At 42.8% G+C, this 19,562-nt stretch overlaps 1 protein-coding gene across 2 annotated transcripts in view; it reads right to left on the bottom strand.

The window, feature by feature from the left end:
- RIPK2 (receptor interacting serine/threonine kinase 2) overlaps positions 1-19,562 on the bottom strand; it is a 78,304-nt gene that overhangs the window by 14,310 nt on the left and 44,432 nt on the right. For both annotated transcript variants that reach the window (XM_040354595.1, XM_040354594.1), the window contains exons 4-8: positions 11,886-12,037; positions 8,490-8,539; positions 5,856-6,017; positions 5,650-5,729; positions 3,258-3,323 (exon numbers count right to left, since the gene is read on the bottom strand). In XM_040354595.1, the coding sequence (XP_040210529.1) occupies positions 3,258-3,323; positions 5,650-5,729; positions 5,856-6,017; positions 8,490-8,539; positions 11,886-12,037 (510 nt within the window). The remainder of the gene's footprint in view (positions 1-3,257; positions 3,324-5,649; positions 5,730-5,855; positions 6,018-8,489; positions 8,540-11,885; positions 12,038-19,562) is intronic.

The following is a 19,562-nucleotide window of genomic DNA, read 5'->3' as shown; positions in this document are numbered from 1 at the left end:
TGTTGGTATCAGTGGCAGGAATCTGCCTCATTGATGGAATCAGTGGCAGAAATAATGCATCGAAGGCAGGATAAAGGCAAGCAAAGGGCCGCATCTGGCCCAGTGCCCACTGTTTGGTGACCACTGTTCTAGGCCATTGATTTACTAGGTAATGAATCCAGGGTCATGATTGGAGCCCCATGGCTTACACTTTCCAAGAAAATTTTAAATTTCTTACAGATATATAGCCAATATTTTCTTTTTTTTTAATTTTGGATAAAGAGAGAAAGGGTAAAAAGTCCCTGAAAGTAAATTTTCTGTCCCAGAAATGCAAATAGGAAGTGAGAAGGAATCTCCCAAAGTGAGGGGCATTCCCCTCTTAGACAGTTGTTACTAGAACAGGTGTCCTCATTGGAAGGTTCACCCTCAATTCTTGTTTTGATGACGACTGTTGGACTTTTCATCACGTTCTGTCAATTGTTCGAATAGTCCCCAGAACAAACAGAAAGGGTGAATCTCCACTGCAAGGACACACACACAGCAATAAAAACCTCATAAAATCAAAAAAAGAGGCAAGCACCCCATAATATTTTTTTTATTGAAGGTTAAAAAAAAAAAAAAAAACAGGAAACAGGTGGCAAAGAAAAATTGCCAGAAACATGTTCCTCCACCGTTTCAGGGCTTCAGGTGACCCCTTTCACAAGATGACAGACACCTGTGCGATTGGGAACAGGGCGCTGTGAGGCCCCAACACAAGTCTGTTCTGTGAGGCCCTGGAATATTTTATTGCCAAAAAGTAATCAAGATTTGATTTCAAATATATATTTGTTTGAAAATTTAAAACAGTTTATTGATATGAATTATTTATTTCTACTCTGTATTTTAAGGACTGTTTTTTTTAGCCTTTGGAACCTGTTCGGTTGATCCCTAAAAAAAATGTAAGCTCGTTATAGGGGGCTGGCTTTTTTCTTTTGAGCAATATTACCAGTAGCCGTGCACTCCCTGTCAGTGGCATATGGGGTCAGGTGCTGAATGCATTCATCTGAAGCAGTGATGACGAACCTTGGCACCCCAAATGTTTTGGAACATTTCCCATGATGCTCATGCACTCTGCCGTGTAGTTGAGCATCATGGGAAATGTTTTTCCAAAACATCTAGGGTGCCAAGGTTGCCATTATTTTTCTATGGCAATAGGAACCTGACTGGGGGACTACCAAAGGCTTAAAACAAAATTATATTATCAATCCATTGTAAAGTCAATAACCTATCAAAATATAATAATACCATCATGACATGCATAGCCAAAATTCACCCTTTGTTATTTTTTTAAGTGTATTTTGTGCGGGTACTCGAGAGAGGAGCCGGACTGCAGGAGTTGGGAGTAGGCAGACCTCCCCAGAGGCAATCTGCCACCTTTCTCCATGCCCCGGGTGGCAATGGCGGGTGTGTGAGGGGGTCCTCCCACACAGCCCGCCCTACCTGCTCCGCTTTGAAGCCCAACGGGGCAGAGGGACTCCCTATAAGGGAGTGAGAGGATCTAGCCCACTCAACCAGCCCCGTTAGTCCTTCGCCTCTCTTTTTAGAGACCGCGTGGTCAAAGTGCGTGCATGTTAACCCAATTTCGAGTGCGTGTAAGTGTGGTGGTTTTTGTGGGAGGGGGGTGGGCGTACTAAGCACAGGCTTACCTCGCATAGCACACCCACCGGGAGCCGGGCTGAGACCACCAAACTCAATTCACATGTAGCTGAGACCGGGATGCGAACCTCTAGCTGCAGAGGTGAATGGCTTGTCAGCGCAGTGCCAATCGCGTTGAGCCACCGCAGCTCCCCACACCCTTTGTTATTAATAAATATTTAAAACATACACCTACGGGGAATCTAAGCTTAATAAATTTGAAAAATAAGCTGCACTCGAAACTTGGCTCCACTTGCTGTATTTATAATTGTGAGAGAAGTGACTGCATACAACCGTGTCTCCACCTGAGACTTCCCCTATCCTAGTGAGCAAGCCAGGAGTGGCAAAATACATCAAGGTTCTTTGGTTGGGGACACTGTTGTATGCAGTCACTTTGATAACAATTATTATATACAGCAAGTGGAGCCAAGTTTGGAGTGCGGACAATTTTTCATATTTTTGATGCAGAGTGAGATGACTGACTATAGTAGCCAGCAACTAATTTTCCCATGTATGATAAGAGGAGCGAATCTTGAACAGAGATATGGACTTGGGTATCCTCTTATTAAAGGTGCACTAATCTGATCAACCCTAAATGAAAATCTCCCTAGATTGCTACAAGCGCAGATTTTTTAGTTACAAAATGGTACAGGCATTATAAAGATTGAACAAACCACATGCTTTCTGAAGAATATAAATCGACATATTTAGGACTTTTTTTCAGTAGACCGTATCATAAAGATGGTCAAATATGTTTGGATTTTTGCACGTCTGATCCATTAGCTCTGCACACAAAATTTCTACTAAAGGCCCAAACACATGATCAGACTTTTTGACAACAACGGTCCGACGGACGTGTTTTATCGGACAATGTCTGTATGCTCCATCGGACAATTGTTGTAATTTCGCTGTGCATGCACTCAAACTTTCCAACAACAAATGTGTTTTATCGGATCAAAATACAATAAAATCTAAAGTACAAAGACGCATGCTCAGAATCAATGCTAAACGTCAGGCAACAATAGCAGAAGTTTCCCAAAGGGTGGCGGTAAAGAGCTGGAAGTCCGTGTGTATGAGGCTTTACAGATGTAGATGATCATCAAATACAAAAAAGAATTTCAACCTCATTGTTTGATAATAGTCCAACTATATCATTTTCATGTCAGGAAGGAGAGCAGAGGAATTGTGTAGTTTGGACAATCAGTATGGAAAGTTTCTGTGAGGCCCCGTACACACGTCCGAGAAACTCGATGGGCAAAACACATCAATTTGCTCGTCGAGTTCCTTGTGAAGCCGCCGAGGATCTCGGCGAGCCGAAATTTCCCATTGAACAACGAGGAAATAGAGAACATGTTCTCTATTTGGCCCGACAAGATCCTCGTCGGCTTCCTCGGCCAAAAGTGTACACACGACCGGGTTTCTCGGCAGAATACGGCTCCGATCGAGTTTCTGGCTGAATTCTGCCGAGAAACTCGGTCGTGTGTACGGGGCCTGAGTGTGAGGGTTGTCTCATGATAAAGATATTCATAACATAGGCAAATACAAAAATAAATTGAAGTTCAACTGATGAGGGTTAATTATCTAGAGACATAAGATGAACTTACAGATTGTATAGGCAGCACAGAAAAATTTGAAGAGGTTCTCCAGTCAGATGGAATATTGCATCTTGCCTAAAAAAAATATACATTTTTGTTGTTGTTTTGGGTTTTACATTTTAAGGTTAACATAATATAAGCCAATTTTGTATTTTATGATAAATCCAGATAAAAAAAACATTTGTTTGCAGAGTACTAGATCTTGGACTGTGAAAAAGTTTGTGGTTATTGTTTCCAGTTTTAAATGTATGTACCTTTAGCTGCTGTCCAAGACCACAGTATGGAATAGGTAGTATCTAACCATAAGTCAATTCTTTCACATAACATACACTTTGGGGTACAGTTATAAAAAAATTGCTTCATCCTGAGAAACTGCATGTATATTCATTGTGTGCGAATGCCAGCAAAATCAAATGTTACTAGGCAATTTCAGGACAAGGTCATCCAGTGCCCAGAGCGAACGTGCCAAACTGTGCCCCCCTTCTTTATGTGGTGCACGACCAATCATCTTCCCCATGCCCAAAAACCACGCCTGATCATCATAACTATGTACCAAATGCGGAGGTCAAGATTGGATAAATTACAAAGTGGAGGAGTAAGGAGTATGTAATGTGCAGAGTACAGGGATCAGAAGTGGATAACATACACAGTACAGGGGTAAGGAGTAAGCAATATACAATGTGGGTTCAAGAGTAGGTAAAGTACAGTGCAGGGATCAGGAGTATATACACCCTGACTTGCTCAACTAAGTTCTGGCTGTCTGACCTCAATGCTGGCCTAGCTTTAGGATGCAGGAGCAATAATTCGGAGGTCATTAGGATAAAGGGCAGTGTACAGAGGTCAGTAGTACATAGAGCAGTGTATAGGGGTAAGCAGTAGATAGGGTAGAGTACAGAAGTCAGTATGTAGGGCAGTGTACAAAGGTCAGTAGTATGTAGGGCAGTGTACAGAGGTCTGTATTTGTGAGCGCAAAGTACAGGAGTCAGCAGCTAGGGCATATTATAGGGGTCAGCAGAGCAGAGGGTAGTAAGTGGTGTTGGTAGGGCAGTGGAAGGTGTCAGTAGGGCAGTGGAAGGTGTCAGTAGGGCAGTGGAAGGTGTCAGTAGGGCAGTGGATGGTGTCAGTAGGGCAGTGGATGGTGTCAGTAGGGCAGTGGATGGTGTCAGTAGGGCAGTGGGTGGGGTCAGTAGGGCAGTGGGTGGTGTCAGTAGGGCAGTGGATGGTGTCAGTAGACAGTGTATGGTGTCAGTAGGGCAGTGGATGATGTCAGTAGGCAGTGAATGGTGTCAGTAGGGCAGTGGGTGCTGTCAGTAGGACAATGGAAGATGTCAGTAGGGCAGAGATTTGTGTTTACAGGGGGTCACAGCAGGGCATACACTTACCTTACCCACATGCACATGCCGGCTACACACTACTGTTCTTTCTTGTGCTGCGCCGATCCCCGCCAGTCCTCTTCTCCCGTCCATCCCATGTGATGTCACATACAAGCATCTAGGATGGACATAAGAGGGAGACCAGCAAGATCAGCATAGCACACTAGGTATATCCCTTCCCTGTGTTGCTCTGCATATGTGGGAGGAACAGTTTAGACCAGCAATTGACAAGGTAAGGATGCAATCTACCTGTCACCTGGCCGTGATCAACAGGTATATTGTGATCAACAGGTTGGCGACCTAATGCCCTGTACACACGATCGGTCCATCCGATGAAAACGGACTGATGGATTTTTTCATCAGTTATCCGATGAAGCTGACTGATGATCAGTCGCGCCTACACACCATCGGTTAAAAAAACGATCGTGTCAGAACGCGGTCACGTAAACCACGTATGACGTCAGTATAAAGGGGAAGTTCAAATCCAATGGCGCCACCCTTAGGGCTGCTTTAGATGATTTTGTGTTAGTAAAAGACGTTTCACGCTTTTCTGTCTGTTATGAATGTGCTATCTCCATAACGAACGCTAGTTTTACCAGAACAAGCGCTCCCATCCCCTAATTTAGTCTGAGCATGTGTGGATTTTTAACCGATGGACGTGCCCATAAGCGATTGTTTTTTTCCTATCGGTTAGTTAACCATCAGATAATTTTAAAACAAGTTCCTAGTTTTTTAACCGATGGATAAAAAACCGATGGGGCCCACACACGATCGGTTAGTCTGATGAAAACTGTCCATCAGACCGTTTTCATCAGACAAACCGATCGGGTGTACGCGGCATAAGTCTAGGAGCAGAGAATGTATAAATACTTACCTTACTCCTAGTTTCAGTAGGCTCCCTCTTGCGGGCATTTGCACACTATAAATGAACATGCAGTTTACATGAAGGTTCACAGGATAAATAGCTCTGCAATTTATTTATTTTTTATAAATACACTCCTTAAAAAAAAACAAAAAAAACGACTTACTCTCTTTATCTGCAGTATTCCTTCCAGAATTGAAACATCATTATAATTTCTAATCACAGGCTCAAGGTCCAACAAACATTCTAGGGGCAAAAACAAAACACATTTAACATTAATACATACCTGTTCACCAACCACCCCCACCCTCCTTCCCCATAGCAGCCAATTAAGAATGGGCTTTTGTTCACACATGTATTGGTACTACTTACTCAGGAAAGCTGGTCTGTCATTGGGATCAGAGGCCCAGCCACTCTGCATTAATGATATAAATACATCTCGGTGAGGCATGTCTGCAGGAATACTCTCCTCACTTATGTCTGGCCGTGAACCTTTGGATACACTAAACATGATCTGCATTGGGGTTGTGGCACCTGATAAAATAATCACAGTAATTTTGTTACTAAAACTGAATGTGCCCTCCCAGTGGTGGTGCCAGGCGGTTACATGCTAAAACCCCCCTAAAAATTATGCTAACCTCAGAGTACCCCCAATCAGCAGCCACCATAGTCAGAGTCTACATTAATGTTTTCCTATGATCTATCCTAACTAATATTCATTGGCACTTGGCAGCATTGGCAGAGGGGAGTCAGAGACTTAACTGTGTGTCGTTTCATGGAGTGATCCTGCAACTGTGTTTTTAGACACCCAGCCTATACCGCCCCCTTATGACGTCATCTACTGAGGACATGCTGGGTAAATGATGCCACAAGGGGACAGTGCCACCTGGCGACGTCACCAGGTGGTCCTGTTCCTTAGACGGCTTTGCAGGCAGACGGTGGGAGCCGGAGGTTTTTTTCAGAACCAGAGGTTTTTTTTTGGGGTTGGTGGTGGCGGCGGGCGTCGTGGTTGATAATAGATCTGCACTGGGGAACCATTTTGTAAATAAAAGAATTGGCCAAAAACTGCCCACTGTCATTTTCTAAACAACACTTTTTTGGTGAATGAGTGGGGGGCGGGATCCTGCCCCCACCTGCAGACCCCTACAACCACCGGCCAGTGTTGTGGGGAAGTGGCCCTTGTATGGTTCAGGAGGTGGAAGGGGGAGCTCACCCGTTCCCACCTTTCCTGACCTGCTGGGCTGCACGCTCGGATAAGGGTCTGGTATGGATTTTGGGGGGGGGTATCCTATGCGAGTTTTTTTTATTTTGGCATGGGGTTCCCCTTAAAATCCATACCAGACCCGAAGGGCCTGGTATGGATAGGGGGGGACCCCCGTGCTGTTTTTCTTTTCAGTTTTTTTTCATTGCCAGCATTCTTTTCACAAGTCACACACAAATCGCACCAGAGTCACATCTATATCATGCGGATGTGACTTTTGAGGGTTTATATTGGGTTCTGTGGCCCTCAAGCCACATGAAAGTCGAACCAGGAACTACTTTGAAGTCAAACAGATATGAACAGTTATCATTGGGAAACATGGGGTGCGAAAGTCGCCTGACAATCCATGTCATTGGATTTGATTGACAGCAGCGGGAGCCAATGGCTGTGCTGCTATCAATCTATCCAATCAAGAGCCGAGAACCCTGGGTAGAGAGGTACAGCGCATCTCCACTGTGGAGGGCTCAGGAGAGTAAAATGGGGGGGGGGGGGGCTAGGGGTCGGTCAGTGTCAAAAGTTTTTTCACCTTAATGCATAGGATGCATTATGCCGCGTACACACGGTCGTTTTTTGTGATGAAATAAAACTGCCTTTTTAAAAACATAATTTAAAATGATCGTGTGTGGGCTTCACATCGTTTTTTGTCTTCTAAAAAACGACCCAAAAAAATTCGAACATGCTTCAATTTTTTATGTCGTTTTTCAAAATGTCGTTTTTTGTGTCATAAAAAATGATCGTGTGTGGGCTAAAACAACGTTTTAAACAACGTTTTAAACCTGTGCATGCTCAGAAGCAAGTTATGAGACGGGAGCTTGAATGGAACAGAGTGCCGTCGTACGTGTTGTACGTAACCGCGCTTTGCTAGAGCATTTTCAGAAAACGATGGTGTGTGGGCAACGTCGTTTTTTTATGATGAAGTTAGAAAAACTTTGTTTTTTTTCATGAGGAAAAACGTTGTTTTATTTCATCACAAAAAACGACTGTGTGTACGCGGCATTAGGGTGAAAAAACATAAGGGTTCACAACCCCTTTAATGACACCCCCAGATCGGTCCGCAGGTCGCAGTGTGGATTCGGACAGGAATCGGATCACATGGGTGTAAACAACCATGCGATTCCAGTGCAGGGAAAAAAAGATTTTGTGCAAATCCAATGCGAGTTCAGCCATACAACTGTAAGGCCTCGTACACACGACAGAGGAACTCGACGTGCTTGGCACGTCGAGTTCCTCGTCGAGTTTTGGGATGAAGCCGCCGAGGAGCTCGGCGGGCTGGCTTCTCCCATAGAAGAACGAGGACAACGAGAAAATAGAGAACATGTTCTCTATTTTCTCGTCGAGTTCCTCGGCGGCTCCATCGAGCCAAAACTGTACAGACGACAGAGTTTCTCGGCAGAATCCGGGTTTTGACCGAGTTTCTCGGTGAATTCTGCCGAGAAACTCTGTCGTGTGTACGAGGCCTTAGGCTGAATTCGCATTGCACAGACATCGCATGTCATCTGCACAGTAATGTGGTGCGAATCACATGCAATGTCTGACATTGGATATGTGTGAGCCCAGGCTTAGTGTGCTCAATGCGTTACACTAAAATGCTGAGGGTTTAATACTACTTTGATGGAGTACATAATGAAACAATTATGCAGAAGAATTATGCCTTAGCTCTGACATTCATAAATCAACTTTAATAATCTGCATAGTAAAAGGTCTGTGCAGTCTGCAAGGCAAAAAAATGACAATAATTATATTACCTTCATATGGCTGTTTCCTCGAGAGAACTTCCCACATGATAATAGCATAGCTGAAATGGGAAAAAAACATAAATGCATCAATTATACAGTAAGTAACAATATAACGTGTCATTACCTGTTGGGTCACGACAGAAGTGTGAAATCAACGTCTCATGAGTCACAGTAAAAAGTGACGGAGGCCTCAACCAGCCCCTGCAGAATATTTAATTTACCGACCTTTCCCCCGCTCTCCATCCTGAAACATCCCCCGCAGCAGAAGGCGGGAGAGGAGAGGGGGGAAGCTGGCAGCACTGTAAGGGGGGGAGACAGGGGGCGCCAGGAAGCAGAGAAAATTGGCACCGGGGGGGGGGGAGGGGGGAATTAGGGTGTGCCCAGGCACACTCGGCACACCCTGTGAGTACACCTATTACTCCAGTACTGCAGACTAGTGTATGTTCCTTGCCTTATGTGTACAAAACCCATGCAAACACTAAAGCCCTGTACACACGATCGGTCCATCCGATGAAAACGGTCTGATGGACCGTTTTCATCAGTTAACCGATGAAGCTGACTGATGGTCAGTCGCACCTACACACCATTGGTTAAAAAAACAATCGTGTCAGAACACAGTGACATAAAACACAACGACGTGCTGAAAAAAACGAAGTTCAATGCTTCCAAGCATGCGCCGACTTGATTCTGAGCATGCATGGATTTTTAACCGATGGTCGTGCCTACTAACGATCATTTTTTTCTATCGGTTAGGAATCCATCGGTTAAATTTAAAACAAGTTGGCTTTTTTTTAACCGATGGATAAATAACCGATGGCGCCCACACACGATCGGTTTGGACTGATGAAAACGGTCCATCAGACCGTTCTCATCGGTTTAACCGATCGTGTGTACGCGGCCTAAATGTACTGTATATGTAACAGGTTAAAACGGAAGCTTCTTTATTTTTTGAATAGAGCACCAAAGACATTTGTTATGTGTAATTGTATGTTTCCCATTACCTGCAGGCAACCGTCTCTGGTATTGCGCTGTGAATTACATGGAGTCAGGGTGGACTCCTAGCCTGACCTGCACCCTCAGTGGAACACACCGAATGGGGAACATAGATGCTAGATTGGAGACCCTAAAGTTGGTTTATGTTTATGTTCCTCCTCCATAACTAATAATATTAATGATAACAATATATATATATATATATATATATATATATATATATATATATATATATATATATATATAAAAATAAATATATATATATATATATATATATATATATATGTATATATATATATATATATATATATATATATATATATATAAATGATTTATTCAAAGAATATTCACATATAAATAAATTGCATATCGTACCCGTTCCAGTTTTGGGCTGTAAATCTGGTGCCCATCTTCAGGTTAGGACAATATATATATATATATATATATATATATATACACACATATAATAATACAATTTACTTATACATATAATGATAGTAATAATAATAAAAACAAATAATTACCAACCCCCCCCTTAACTACAGCTTTAAAGCTAAACTCTGGGATTGTTTCTCTCTTTTTTGTTTTACCTTCCTCTCTTCTACTTTCTTGAAGTTTCTTGAGAAACGTCAATTGTTGTTTATCGTTTGCTGATGGGTTATGTATGCTATGGGAGGAGTTTTCCTCGACTGTAACGGCTCGCTACCATGTAACCCTGATGTAAAATTGATTTCATGTTGAAAGACGTTATATTTGTAAGTTTTACTGCAAAACTTAATTAAAAATTATTGAAACATAAAGCTAAACTCTGGGATAAGCAAATATTGTCTAAATAAATGAGGCATGCATGTGTCTTCTTATTTGAATCTTTGTGTGCTTTGTGTATTTCTTTTGGATCTGTGCAGTAAATCCACATGAAACAGACCAGTCACTGCTATGCTATTTCCTTGTGCAGGATGACTGGTCTTGTATCCGCCCCCTCCTGAAGGCAGCCTGTAGTGAGAGAATCTGCTGAGCCCAATTTTGTTCTATACACAGACTATGTACAGCAAAGTGATGAAGTTATTGCTACTTTTACAAGGCAATTACTTTGTTTGCAAGGGCATTTGGTGCTCACAAAGTGGAGTAAAGAATTCATTTCCAGCTAAATTCGAAAATTGGGGTTCAAAGAATGCGTATAATCTGGTGTGATTTAATTTATATTGATGCAAAGCGAAAAAAAGAAATACTGAACACAGACTTTAATAATTGCATGTTTCTGTGCTCATGGGAAAAGCTGAAACAAATTAGGGGATATATTATCAGTCAATATGAAGACAGGCAGAACTTTTAAATGATGCACAGGAATGACATAAGTGTATCCTTAAAGTGGTATTAAACCGAAACACAAACATTTAATATACTTCAGATTACAAATTCTTAGACATGGTGGGGTAGATCCACAAAGAAAGTAATTTCAAAAATCCCGCGTTGTATCTTTGTTTTGAATCCTCAAAACAAGATACGACGGCATCTTGGCTTGATCCGACAGGCGTACGTCTTCGGATCTTAGATGCAATTTTTCGGCGGCCGACAGGTGGCGTTTCCGTCGAAATCCGCGCCGAGTATGCAAATTAGCTATTTACGGCGATCCACGAACGTACGTCGGCTCGTTTGCGTTCGGCTTTTTCCGGCGTATAGTTAAAGCTGCTATACTGAGGCGTACTCAATGTTAAGTATTGCCGTCCTTCCCGCGTACAATTTTTTATTTTTTACGTCGTTTGCGTAAGTCGTTCGTGAATAGGAATTTGCGTAGAATGACGTCCCCGTCGTAAGCATTGGCGGGTTCCGGTTTAATTTTGAGCATGCGCACTGGGATACCCCAGGGATGGCGCATGCGCAGTTCCAAAAAAACGTTGTTTACGTCGGGTCACGACGTATTAACATAAAACACGCCCCCATTAGATCCATTTGAATTGCGCGCCCTTACGCCGCGATAGATACACTACGCCGTCGTAACTTATGGCGTGGATTCGTTGAGGATTCCATTTAAAAAAGATAAGTTACGGCGGCGTAGCGTATCTTAGATACGCTGCACCCGGCGCAGATGTCTGTGGATCTGCCCCGAAGGCTGCATTTGTTTTCTTTATTAGTTTATTCATTTATTTGTTTTCTTTATTAGGCTTTCTTTATTTTATTTCCACCTGGTGAACCTCCCACTAAGTCTGTTATTTTACAGAATAAGCTGTCCTGATGTAGCAGTTATGTAAGGCTGGGTTCATACATAATACTTGTTTGCTTAGTATTCTTTTATTCTGTATAATGCAAAAGCATTGGGGGGAGTGTTGCAAATGTAGTGTTTGCCCCATATGCAGCTCTCATAGAATGCAGAACGCAGTCTGTATTTTATATACTGTAAGTCGATAGCCATACCTGTACATATCATGCTTAACGCTCCCTCTGCCGGTATTGACGCTGGGCTCATACATTTCAGGGGGCATGTAAATAATAGTTCCTCCAACTGGTTGGTGATCACTGAAAGATTGTGACAGCATGCGCCATTTTGAAAGACCAAAGTCAGCAATCTAGGACAAAATAACAAAGCATAGTCAACACATTTCTTTTTTTTTTTTTTCACTTCAGACTTCAACCTCATAGAGTATGCGTTTATACGCTCATGTTCCGTTTGCCAGCCCTTTGCGTCTCTACTCAGGTTTCCCATCATTAGTGTAGTTATTTTTCTTACATTGCTTTTATCTTTCCGAGATGTGTAAATGTATATATATATGTTTCCTTTTTTTTTTTTTTTTTTTTTTTGTTATATTTTAAGGTATTTACTCCTTCATTTTTTTACTTAATTAAAGTCTCACAAAAAGAAGACAATTTTTCAGTTCCTTTGCCTTATCCCAATTCCTCCTTTCCCCCCCTCTCCCACCCCACCCTCCCCCTATCTCACCATAAACAATCCGAAGTGCGTCCTGATGCCTTCATCTCTGTTGTTAATTTATCTTTAGGTCTCAGCCCTAAGTTTTTCTGCATAACTCCAGGATCTCTTAAAACCCCTCCAGTTGTCCCACTTCTTATCTTGAACTATACTATTTCCTTCCACTTCTTCTCTCAGTTCTTCCATTCTATAAGTCTCTTCCACGGAGTCTATCCATTCCCAGATATGGGGGCAGTCTATCTCCTGCCATCTTCTCGGTATTATCCTTTTGGCGGCATTTAATAGGTGTGGGACTAATGTTTTCTTATATTTTTTGATTTTTTCCTCTCCCCCATGGAACAATACCACCCAAGGATCCAACTTAATTTTTTCTTTTGTAATCTCTTCTATACATCCCAGTATTTTTTTCCAGAACTCCTCGACCTTAGGGCATTTCCACCACAGATGAGCCATGGTACCTGGGGACCCACATCCCCTCCAGCACTCTCCCGTTTGTCCTTCGTTAAATTTAGATAGTTTGTCCGGGGTCATGTACCATCCAGTCAAACATTTGTAGCTCATCTCAGCTGTACGGCTATCTATTGCCGAGGAATGGGCCAGTGTCAGTATTTTTTCGATTGTGGCCCTATCTCGCTTTGATCCAAGTTCCCTCTCCCATTTTTTGATGAAAGGAGGAACCATCCGCTCGTCCACCTTTAGCAAAATCTTATATAATTTTGAGATAGTTCCCTTGACCTTTTCCGATATGCATATTTTTTCCAATTCGGATAGCTGCTCCCCTGATCTCAGCGGGTGTGGTAGTCTTTGTATAAAGTGGGCCAGCTGATGGTATCTCCATTCATCAATTTCCAAAAAACAATCTTTTTTTTCTTTTAATTCTTGTAGTGTTGCAATGTGCCCATCTTTTATTACATCCCTTAATTGGGTAGTGTCTTTTTTTATCCAATTTCCTCCAATCTGTGTTTTACCCGGTGCAAAATAATCATTATTTTTCAGTGCCAGTAATGGTGAGTCAAATTCCTTTTCTATTTTTTTGTACCTAGAGTCCCAAATTTTTAGTGCATTTTTAGTTATCTCATGTGTATTCTTATCAAGTGTCCTATATTTAGGTGGGTTCCATATAATCTTATCTAAACTTGCCTTTGACATTTAATTTTCAATATTAACCCATCTCTTTTCCTTACTGGCCCTAACCCACTCCACCACCCTTGACAGAACCACAGCCTCGTAGTATGTTTTAACGTCTGGTACTGCTAGTCCCCCCTTATTTTTAGGTTGTCTTAGGGTTTGGAAGGATACTCTGTGTTTCTTATTTCTCCAAATGAAGTTCATGATCTGTTTTTTAAGAGCTGAGAAGAGTATTCCGGGCAAACTTATGGGTATCATCTGGAACTTATAAGTAATCTTTGGTAAAATTACCATTTTACAGAAGTTTATTCGTCCTATCCAGGATATTGGTCTGCTTTTTATCCTCCCGATTTCTTCCCTAATTTCGTTTAACAAGGGGATAAAATTTTTCGCGTACATTTTTTTCATTGATTTAACTAGGAAAATACCGAGGTACTTGAGTGCTTTTACCCAGGAGAAACAATATTTCTGTTTTAAATCCCTTTCCTCTCGTCCATTAATATTGATACTTAGGATCTCGGTTTTAGCTACGTTGATTTTAAAATTTGATATTTCTCCATATGACATGCATAAATCTAATAATTTTGGAATTGAGATTTTAGGGTCTGACAAATAGAAGAGTACGTCATCTGCAAATGCTGAGAGTTTGTGTTCGTCTTCTCCTATTTTAACTCCTCTTATGTCGGGGCTCTTGCGTATCCTAGCTAACAATGGCTCTAGGGAAAGCACAAACAGAAGTGGGGAAAGAGGGCATCCCTGTCTGGTTCCGTTTTTCATTATCAGGTCTTGGGATAGGCTGCCATTTATTTTTATTTTTGCCCTCGGTTCCTGGTAGAGAGTTGTTATCCACTCCCTCATCCTTTGTCCAAACCCCATTTCATCCAGGCTGCGTAGCATGAATCCCCAGTCTACCCTGTCGAATGCCTTCTCCGCATCTATCGACAGGAGTAGACTGGGGGTTCCGTTCGTTTTCATTTTTTGCATTATCAATAATGCTCTAACTCCATTGTCCCTCCCCTCTCTTCCCTGGATGAACCCTGTCTGGTCAGGATGTACCATCTTTGGCATTTCCCGTTTTACCCTCTCGGCCAATACCTTTGCGAATAGTTTTACATCTGTGTTTAGCAGAGATATTGGTCGATACCCTGAACAGTCTCCTTTGCCTTTACCTTCCTTGGGGATAACTGTTATAATGGCCTCTGAGGCCTCCCGACTCAGACCGAAGTCTTTGCCCAATCCATTAAAATATTGGCATAGTTTTGGTAGAAGGATCTCCCTACACTTTTTGTAATACAGAGTGGTGAAACCATCGGGTCCCGGACTTTTACCCACTGCTGTATCGGCTAGTGCAAGATTGATCTCTTTTTCTGATATTGGTCTGTCCATGACTAATGCCTCGCTCCTATTTATTTTAGGCAGCCCAGCTTCCCTTAGGAATTTTACAGTTTTATTTATTTTTTCTCCCTCCTGCCCATTCTTTTGTTCTACTGAGTAAAGTCTCTCGTAGTATAGCCTAAAAGTCTCCGCAATTTCCTTTGTTGTTTGCATCATCTCTCCTTTTTCATTTTTGATTTTATCTATATAATTTTTTGATTTCTTTTTCTGCACCATTCTTGCTAGGTGTTTATTCGTTTTATTCCCCCACGTGTATCTTTCCCTAGCGATTAATTTAAATTCCTTTCGGGTTTCTTGATCCATGATATCTTTTAATTCATTTCGTTTGTTGACCAGTTTCGAGTATAAATCTCGTTGCTTCCCTATTTTTTTATGTTCCTGTTCTAAGAGGAAGATTTCTTCTATTAACTCTTCCTTTTTCCTATTTTTTTCTTTTTTTTTCCTTGCTCCTTCCGAAATCAAAGTTCCTCTTATCACAGCCTTGTGGGCATCCCACAGTGTTGCCACCGAAACTTCCTCCATCTCGTTTAACCTAAAATACTCTTCCAGCTCTTTTTTTACCCTTGTTAGACTGGTCTCCTCTATCAATAAATGTTCGTCTAACCTCCAATTTTGTTTAGGCCTTATATTACCTGAGATATCTATTTTAATACTAACTGGTGCATGGTCAGAAATCGTCATAGTTTCTATTTTTGTCTCAACCACAATATCTAAGGTCCTGTGATCGACCAGTATATGGTCGATCCTTGAGTAAGTCCCATGGACCGGGGAGTAAAATGTGTCTCGTTGGTCCGGGTTAAAGACTCTCCAGGCGTCGATCAGTTGACTCCTAAATAAGGCGTCCCTGAGTTTTCTCAACTGTACGTCCCGGACGTTCGATGTCTGAGATGTTCTATCTATTTTTGGGTTTATGCATAGGTTAAGGTCTCCTCCTATGATTACTCTTCCCCTCCTGAAATCTGTCAGTTTCCCTAGTATTCCCAGGAGAAATTTTATCGGTAATACATTTGGGGCATAGACATTTACCAGAGTGCATTCTAATCCTTCCAATTTTCCTCTCAAAAAGAGGAATCTCCCCTCTGGGTCTGTCAGTCTGTCGGCTAGCTCAAATCGTACCCTTTTTGAGATTCCAATTGCTATTCCTCTAGCTCTTTTGGAGATACTGGGCCATATTCTGAGTAAATATCCGCCTGCTTCGCTTAGGGCACTTACACTCCGCTGTCCCAACTTACTGGAGCAGGTGTTGTATTCCCCAACCACTTGCTCCATAAGTTGGGACAGCGGAGTGTAAGTGTCCCGGCGTAGCCTGGCGGATCTCCAAGGGGGCGGCTTCTATTCAAATGAAGCGCGCCCCCAATACAAAAGAACTGGGCATGCGCCGGGCTGCAAAAAGCCCAGTGCGCATGCTCCAGTTCTCGGCGGAAAACGTCAATGACGCCGACGTGTGCGTCATTGAGGTAAAGTCGTATTCAAGAACGACTTACGTAAACGACGTATCCGACGAAAAAACACGACGGGGACCCGACGCCATCCGTAACATGGCCTACGCGAGACTTGCGGAAACTTACCCCTCATATAGCAGGGGTAAGTTTCCGCTTACGCAAACGACGTTAGCGACGGTTACGCGACGCGAACTCGTTCGTGAATCGGCGTAGAAGGATCATTTGCATACGCAAATGACTCCTTCACTTAAATGCCATCTAGCTGCGGACGGCGTCATTGCATTTAAGATCCGCCAGTGTAAGTGACTTACAGATGGCGGATCTTAAGTGTATCTATGCAAAACTGATTCTGAGAATCAGGAGCATAGATACACGGGTCAAAAAAGGGAGTTACGATGGAGTATCCTGAGTTACTCCATCGTAACTTTACTCAGAATATGGCCCAGTATCTCCATAGTACCACATGGGGAGATCTGGGGCGTATAATCTAATATTCGATCCTTGGGTGATATGAGTTGCCTGTAGAAAGGAGATGTCTGCTTTATATCCCTTCAATTCCTTGAGTACCTTATGTCTCTTGGTTGGGCTATTGAGACCTTTCACATTATAAGATATACATTTGATTTGTGGCATATTTGATCTTCCCTTTTTTTCTGATTATCTTGGTGAGATAGGTCCTTTCCTTTCCTTCTCCCTCCCTCCCTCCCTCCCCCCTCCCTTCCCCTGTCCCCTCCCCCCTCCCCCCTCCCTCCCCTTTGGCCAATTTTTGGCCTCTGAACCATCCTCTATGTCAGGTCCAGCATCCTCTAGGTGGGGTCCCCCAACTCACCGGTCACCACATGGAACCTGACAAGAAAAAGAAAAAGAAAGAAAAAGGGGAGAGAAAAAGATAAAAAAGAGAAGTCCCAAAGACAACTTTTCTGGGGAGTAGGTCATTATAGATTAACTCTTCCTTCTCCTCTCCCATCTCCCGTTCCTCTATTCCCATCCTGGTAGGTCGGGCATCTGGATATCCAATTTTTTACAGAATTCTTCTAGTTCCTCTGGAAATCTAAGTGTTGCCGATCTTCCGTCTTTTGTGCCAATTAGACATGCCGGGTGTCCCCAAGTATATCTAATATTTAGGTCTATCATCTGCTTTAAAAGTGGTTTCAGTGCTCGTCGCCTTGCCAGGGTCTCAGCCGAAAGATCCGAGAATATCTGTAGCTCTATCCCATCCAGGACTATCGGGGGTTGACCCCTCAATTTCTTCCACACTATTTCCTTGTCCTCATAGAGTCGGAACCTAATTATGACATCTCTTGTTCGCTCTGAGCTAGCTCTTTGTGGGTTCCCCACTCTATGGACCCTTTCGATCCTGATGGGATCTTCTATGGGTTTTTCCAGGAGGGGATTAAATATCTTCCGTATTATTTTCCTGAGATCTTCTCCCCTTTCCTCTGGGATTGACCTTATCCTCAGGTTTTGTCTGCGGTTTCTATTTTCTTGGTCCTCTATTTTATAGAGGATAAGTCTCTGTTGTCGTTGTATCTGGTCAATTTGGTCCTTTGTTACTCTTACTTCTTGTTCTACCGCCTCTGCTCGTTCTTCTATTGTTTCAATTCTGGACATAAAGTGTCCTAGGTCTGTGCGTAAGTTCTGTATTTCCCCTTTAATTTCCTCCTTAATCGCTGTTTCCATCCTTCGCAGCATATCTGCGATTTCTTCGTTTAAGAGGGGCTGCATGTCTGATCGGTGTCCCTTGATCCCATTGCCTTCGGGCCCATGCTCTGCATTAATTTCTTCTCTTGACTCTATTGATGTTTCGCTGGTGTTGCCTCCCTGGGGTTTCTTTTTGACAGACTTTTGGTCTTTGTTAGGTTGTTGTTGTTTTGTTCCTCCCTGAGCTCCTTGTGTTTGTGGGCTTACACCTTTGGTCATAAAAGGTCTAATGGAGCTTGAGATATTACTCGGAGTTGTCGGGGGTCCCCCCCTTGTAGACCTACTCGTCATTCTACTCATATTATTCTCCCTCTTCCTGATTCTCTTCCCCAGTTTGACCTTCTACTACCTCCTCTCTTCTCTCGATTCTCCACCAAGTCCCCCCTTCCTTCCCAATGGCGAGGGGGGGTATACTAGGTGGAGTTCCTGTTCCCTTTTAATAGACTTCCTAATTTTCAATATTTTCCAGACGCTCCGCAGCTGCTATGGGGAAAAAAAAGACTAGAAGAGGAAAAATAACGAAAAAATATATTTTCTAAGTACTCTAGGTACTGATATGAAAGGGGTCACGCCCAATAAGAGAGCCCCTCTATTCCAGGGGGTGCAGTCCCAGACGTTGTTGTATCTATGTTTGTCTACCTCAGCTCTGGAAAGTTAGGGGGGTCCTCTGGCTATTTGGGCTCTTGTCCTATAATTGACCGATTTCTGCAGATTCCTATGTGTACCCTGTGGAAGGGGGTCGTTATATCACACAGGGGATCTCCTCGTTCAGGGTTATAGGGCTGGTTGTGCACGAGAAGAGGAGAGATATCACAAAAGACGGAGATACCACAGGAAAAAGGGGAGCAAACAAGTCTTTCACATCCGTATCGCTTTCCCCTTCGTGTCGTGCCACTTTCAGACCTAGGGCAATTCCTCCAGCTACGGTTTTACCGTGGCCCTCTTGGGGTTTCTTCTACCCAACTTCCACAAGTTCCTCTTCCCAAAAAATACTTCTGTGGGAATAAGGAACTGCGCAGCAAGGTCCGACCCTATTTCCTAATAGGATAGCTTTAGATATATGCGGTAATATGCGGTAATATGCCGTCTCTTCATATAGTCCGGTCAGGTTTGAAACTTCCTGCCGCGCAGTCCACTTTCCCCCTTCCCTTTCAATTTACGGCTCTTCAGTTGCTATGGGGCCCGGTCAGGTCAAGCATAATATGTAACCGCCAGAACTGGGGGGATGTCTGAGGTGTTCCTGTATTTGGCCAGCTTCTTTTGAGTCTCCTTCTCTATGTCATAGGGGGTACTTCCATATGCATTTGGGGGGTTTCCCTCTGAAACCAACAGTGTAGTCCCCTTAGTCCGATTTTTGTAGTGTCCCTTAGCTAATACAGTCTCTCTTGATTGAATGACAGATTATTTAATTGAAGCTTACCATGTACACCGGAAACTTTATATGAAAATATTACTTCTCTTAGTATATTACATAGCAGCTATGGAACATTGTTTTTTACC

The sequence above is a fragment of the Rana temporaria genome, chromosome 5 (genome assembly GCF_905171775.1).
Source record: "Rana temporaria chromosome 5, aRanTem1.1, whole genome shotgun sequence".
Lineage (NCBI taxonomy): Eukaryota > Metazoa > Chordata > Amphibia > Anura > Ranidae > Rana > Rana temporaria.
Note: the sequence above shows the minus strand (reverse complement) of the source record. Positions and strands in the feature narration are given on the sequence as shown.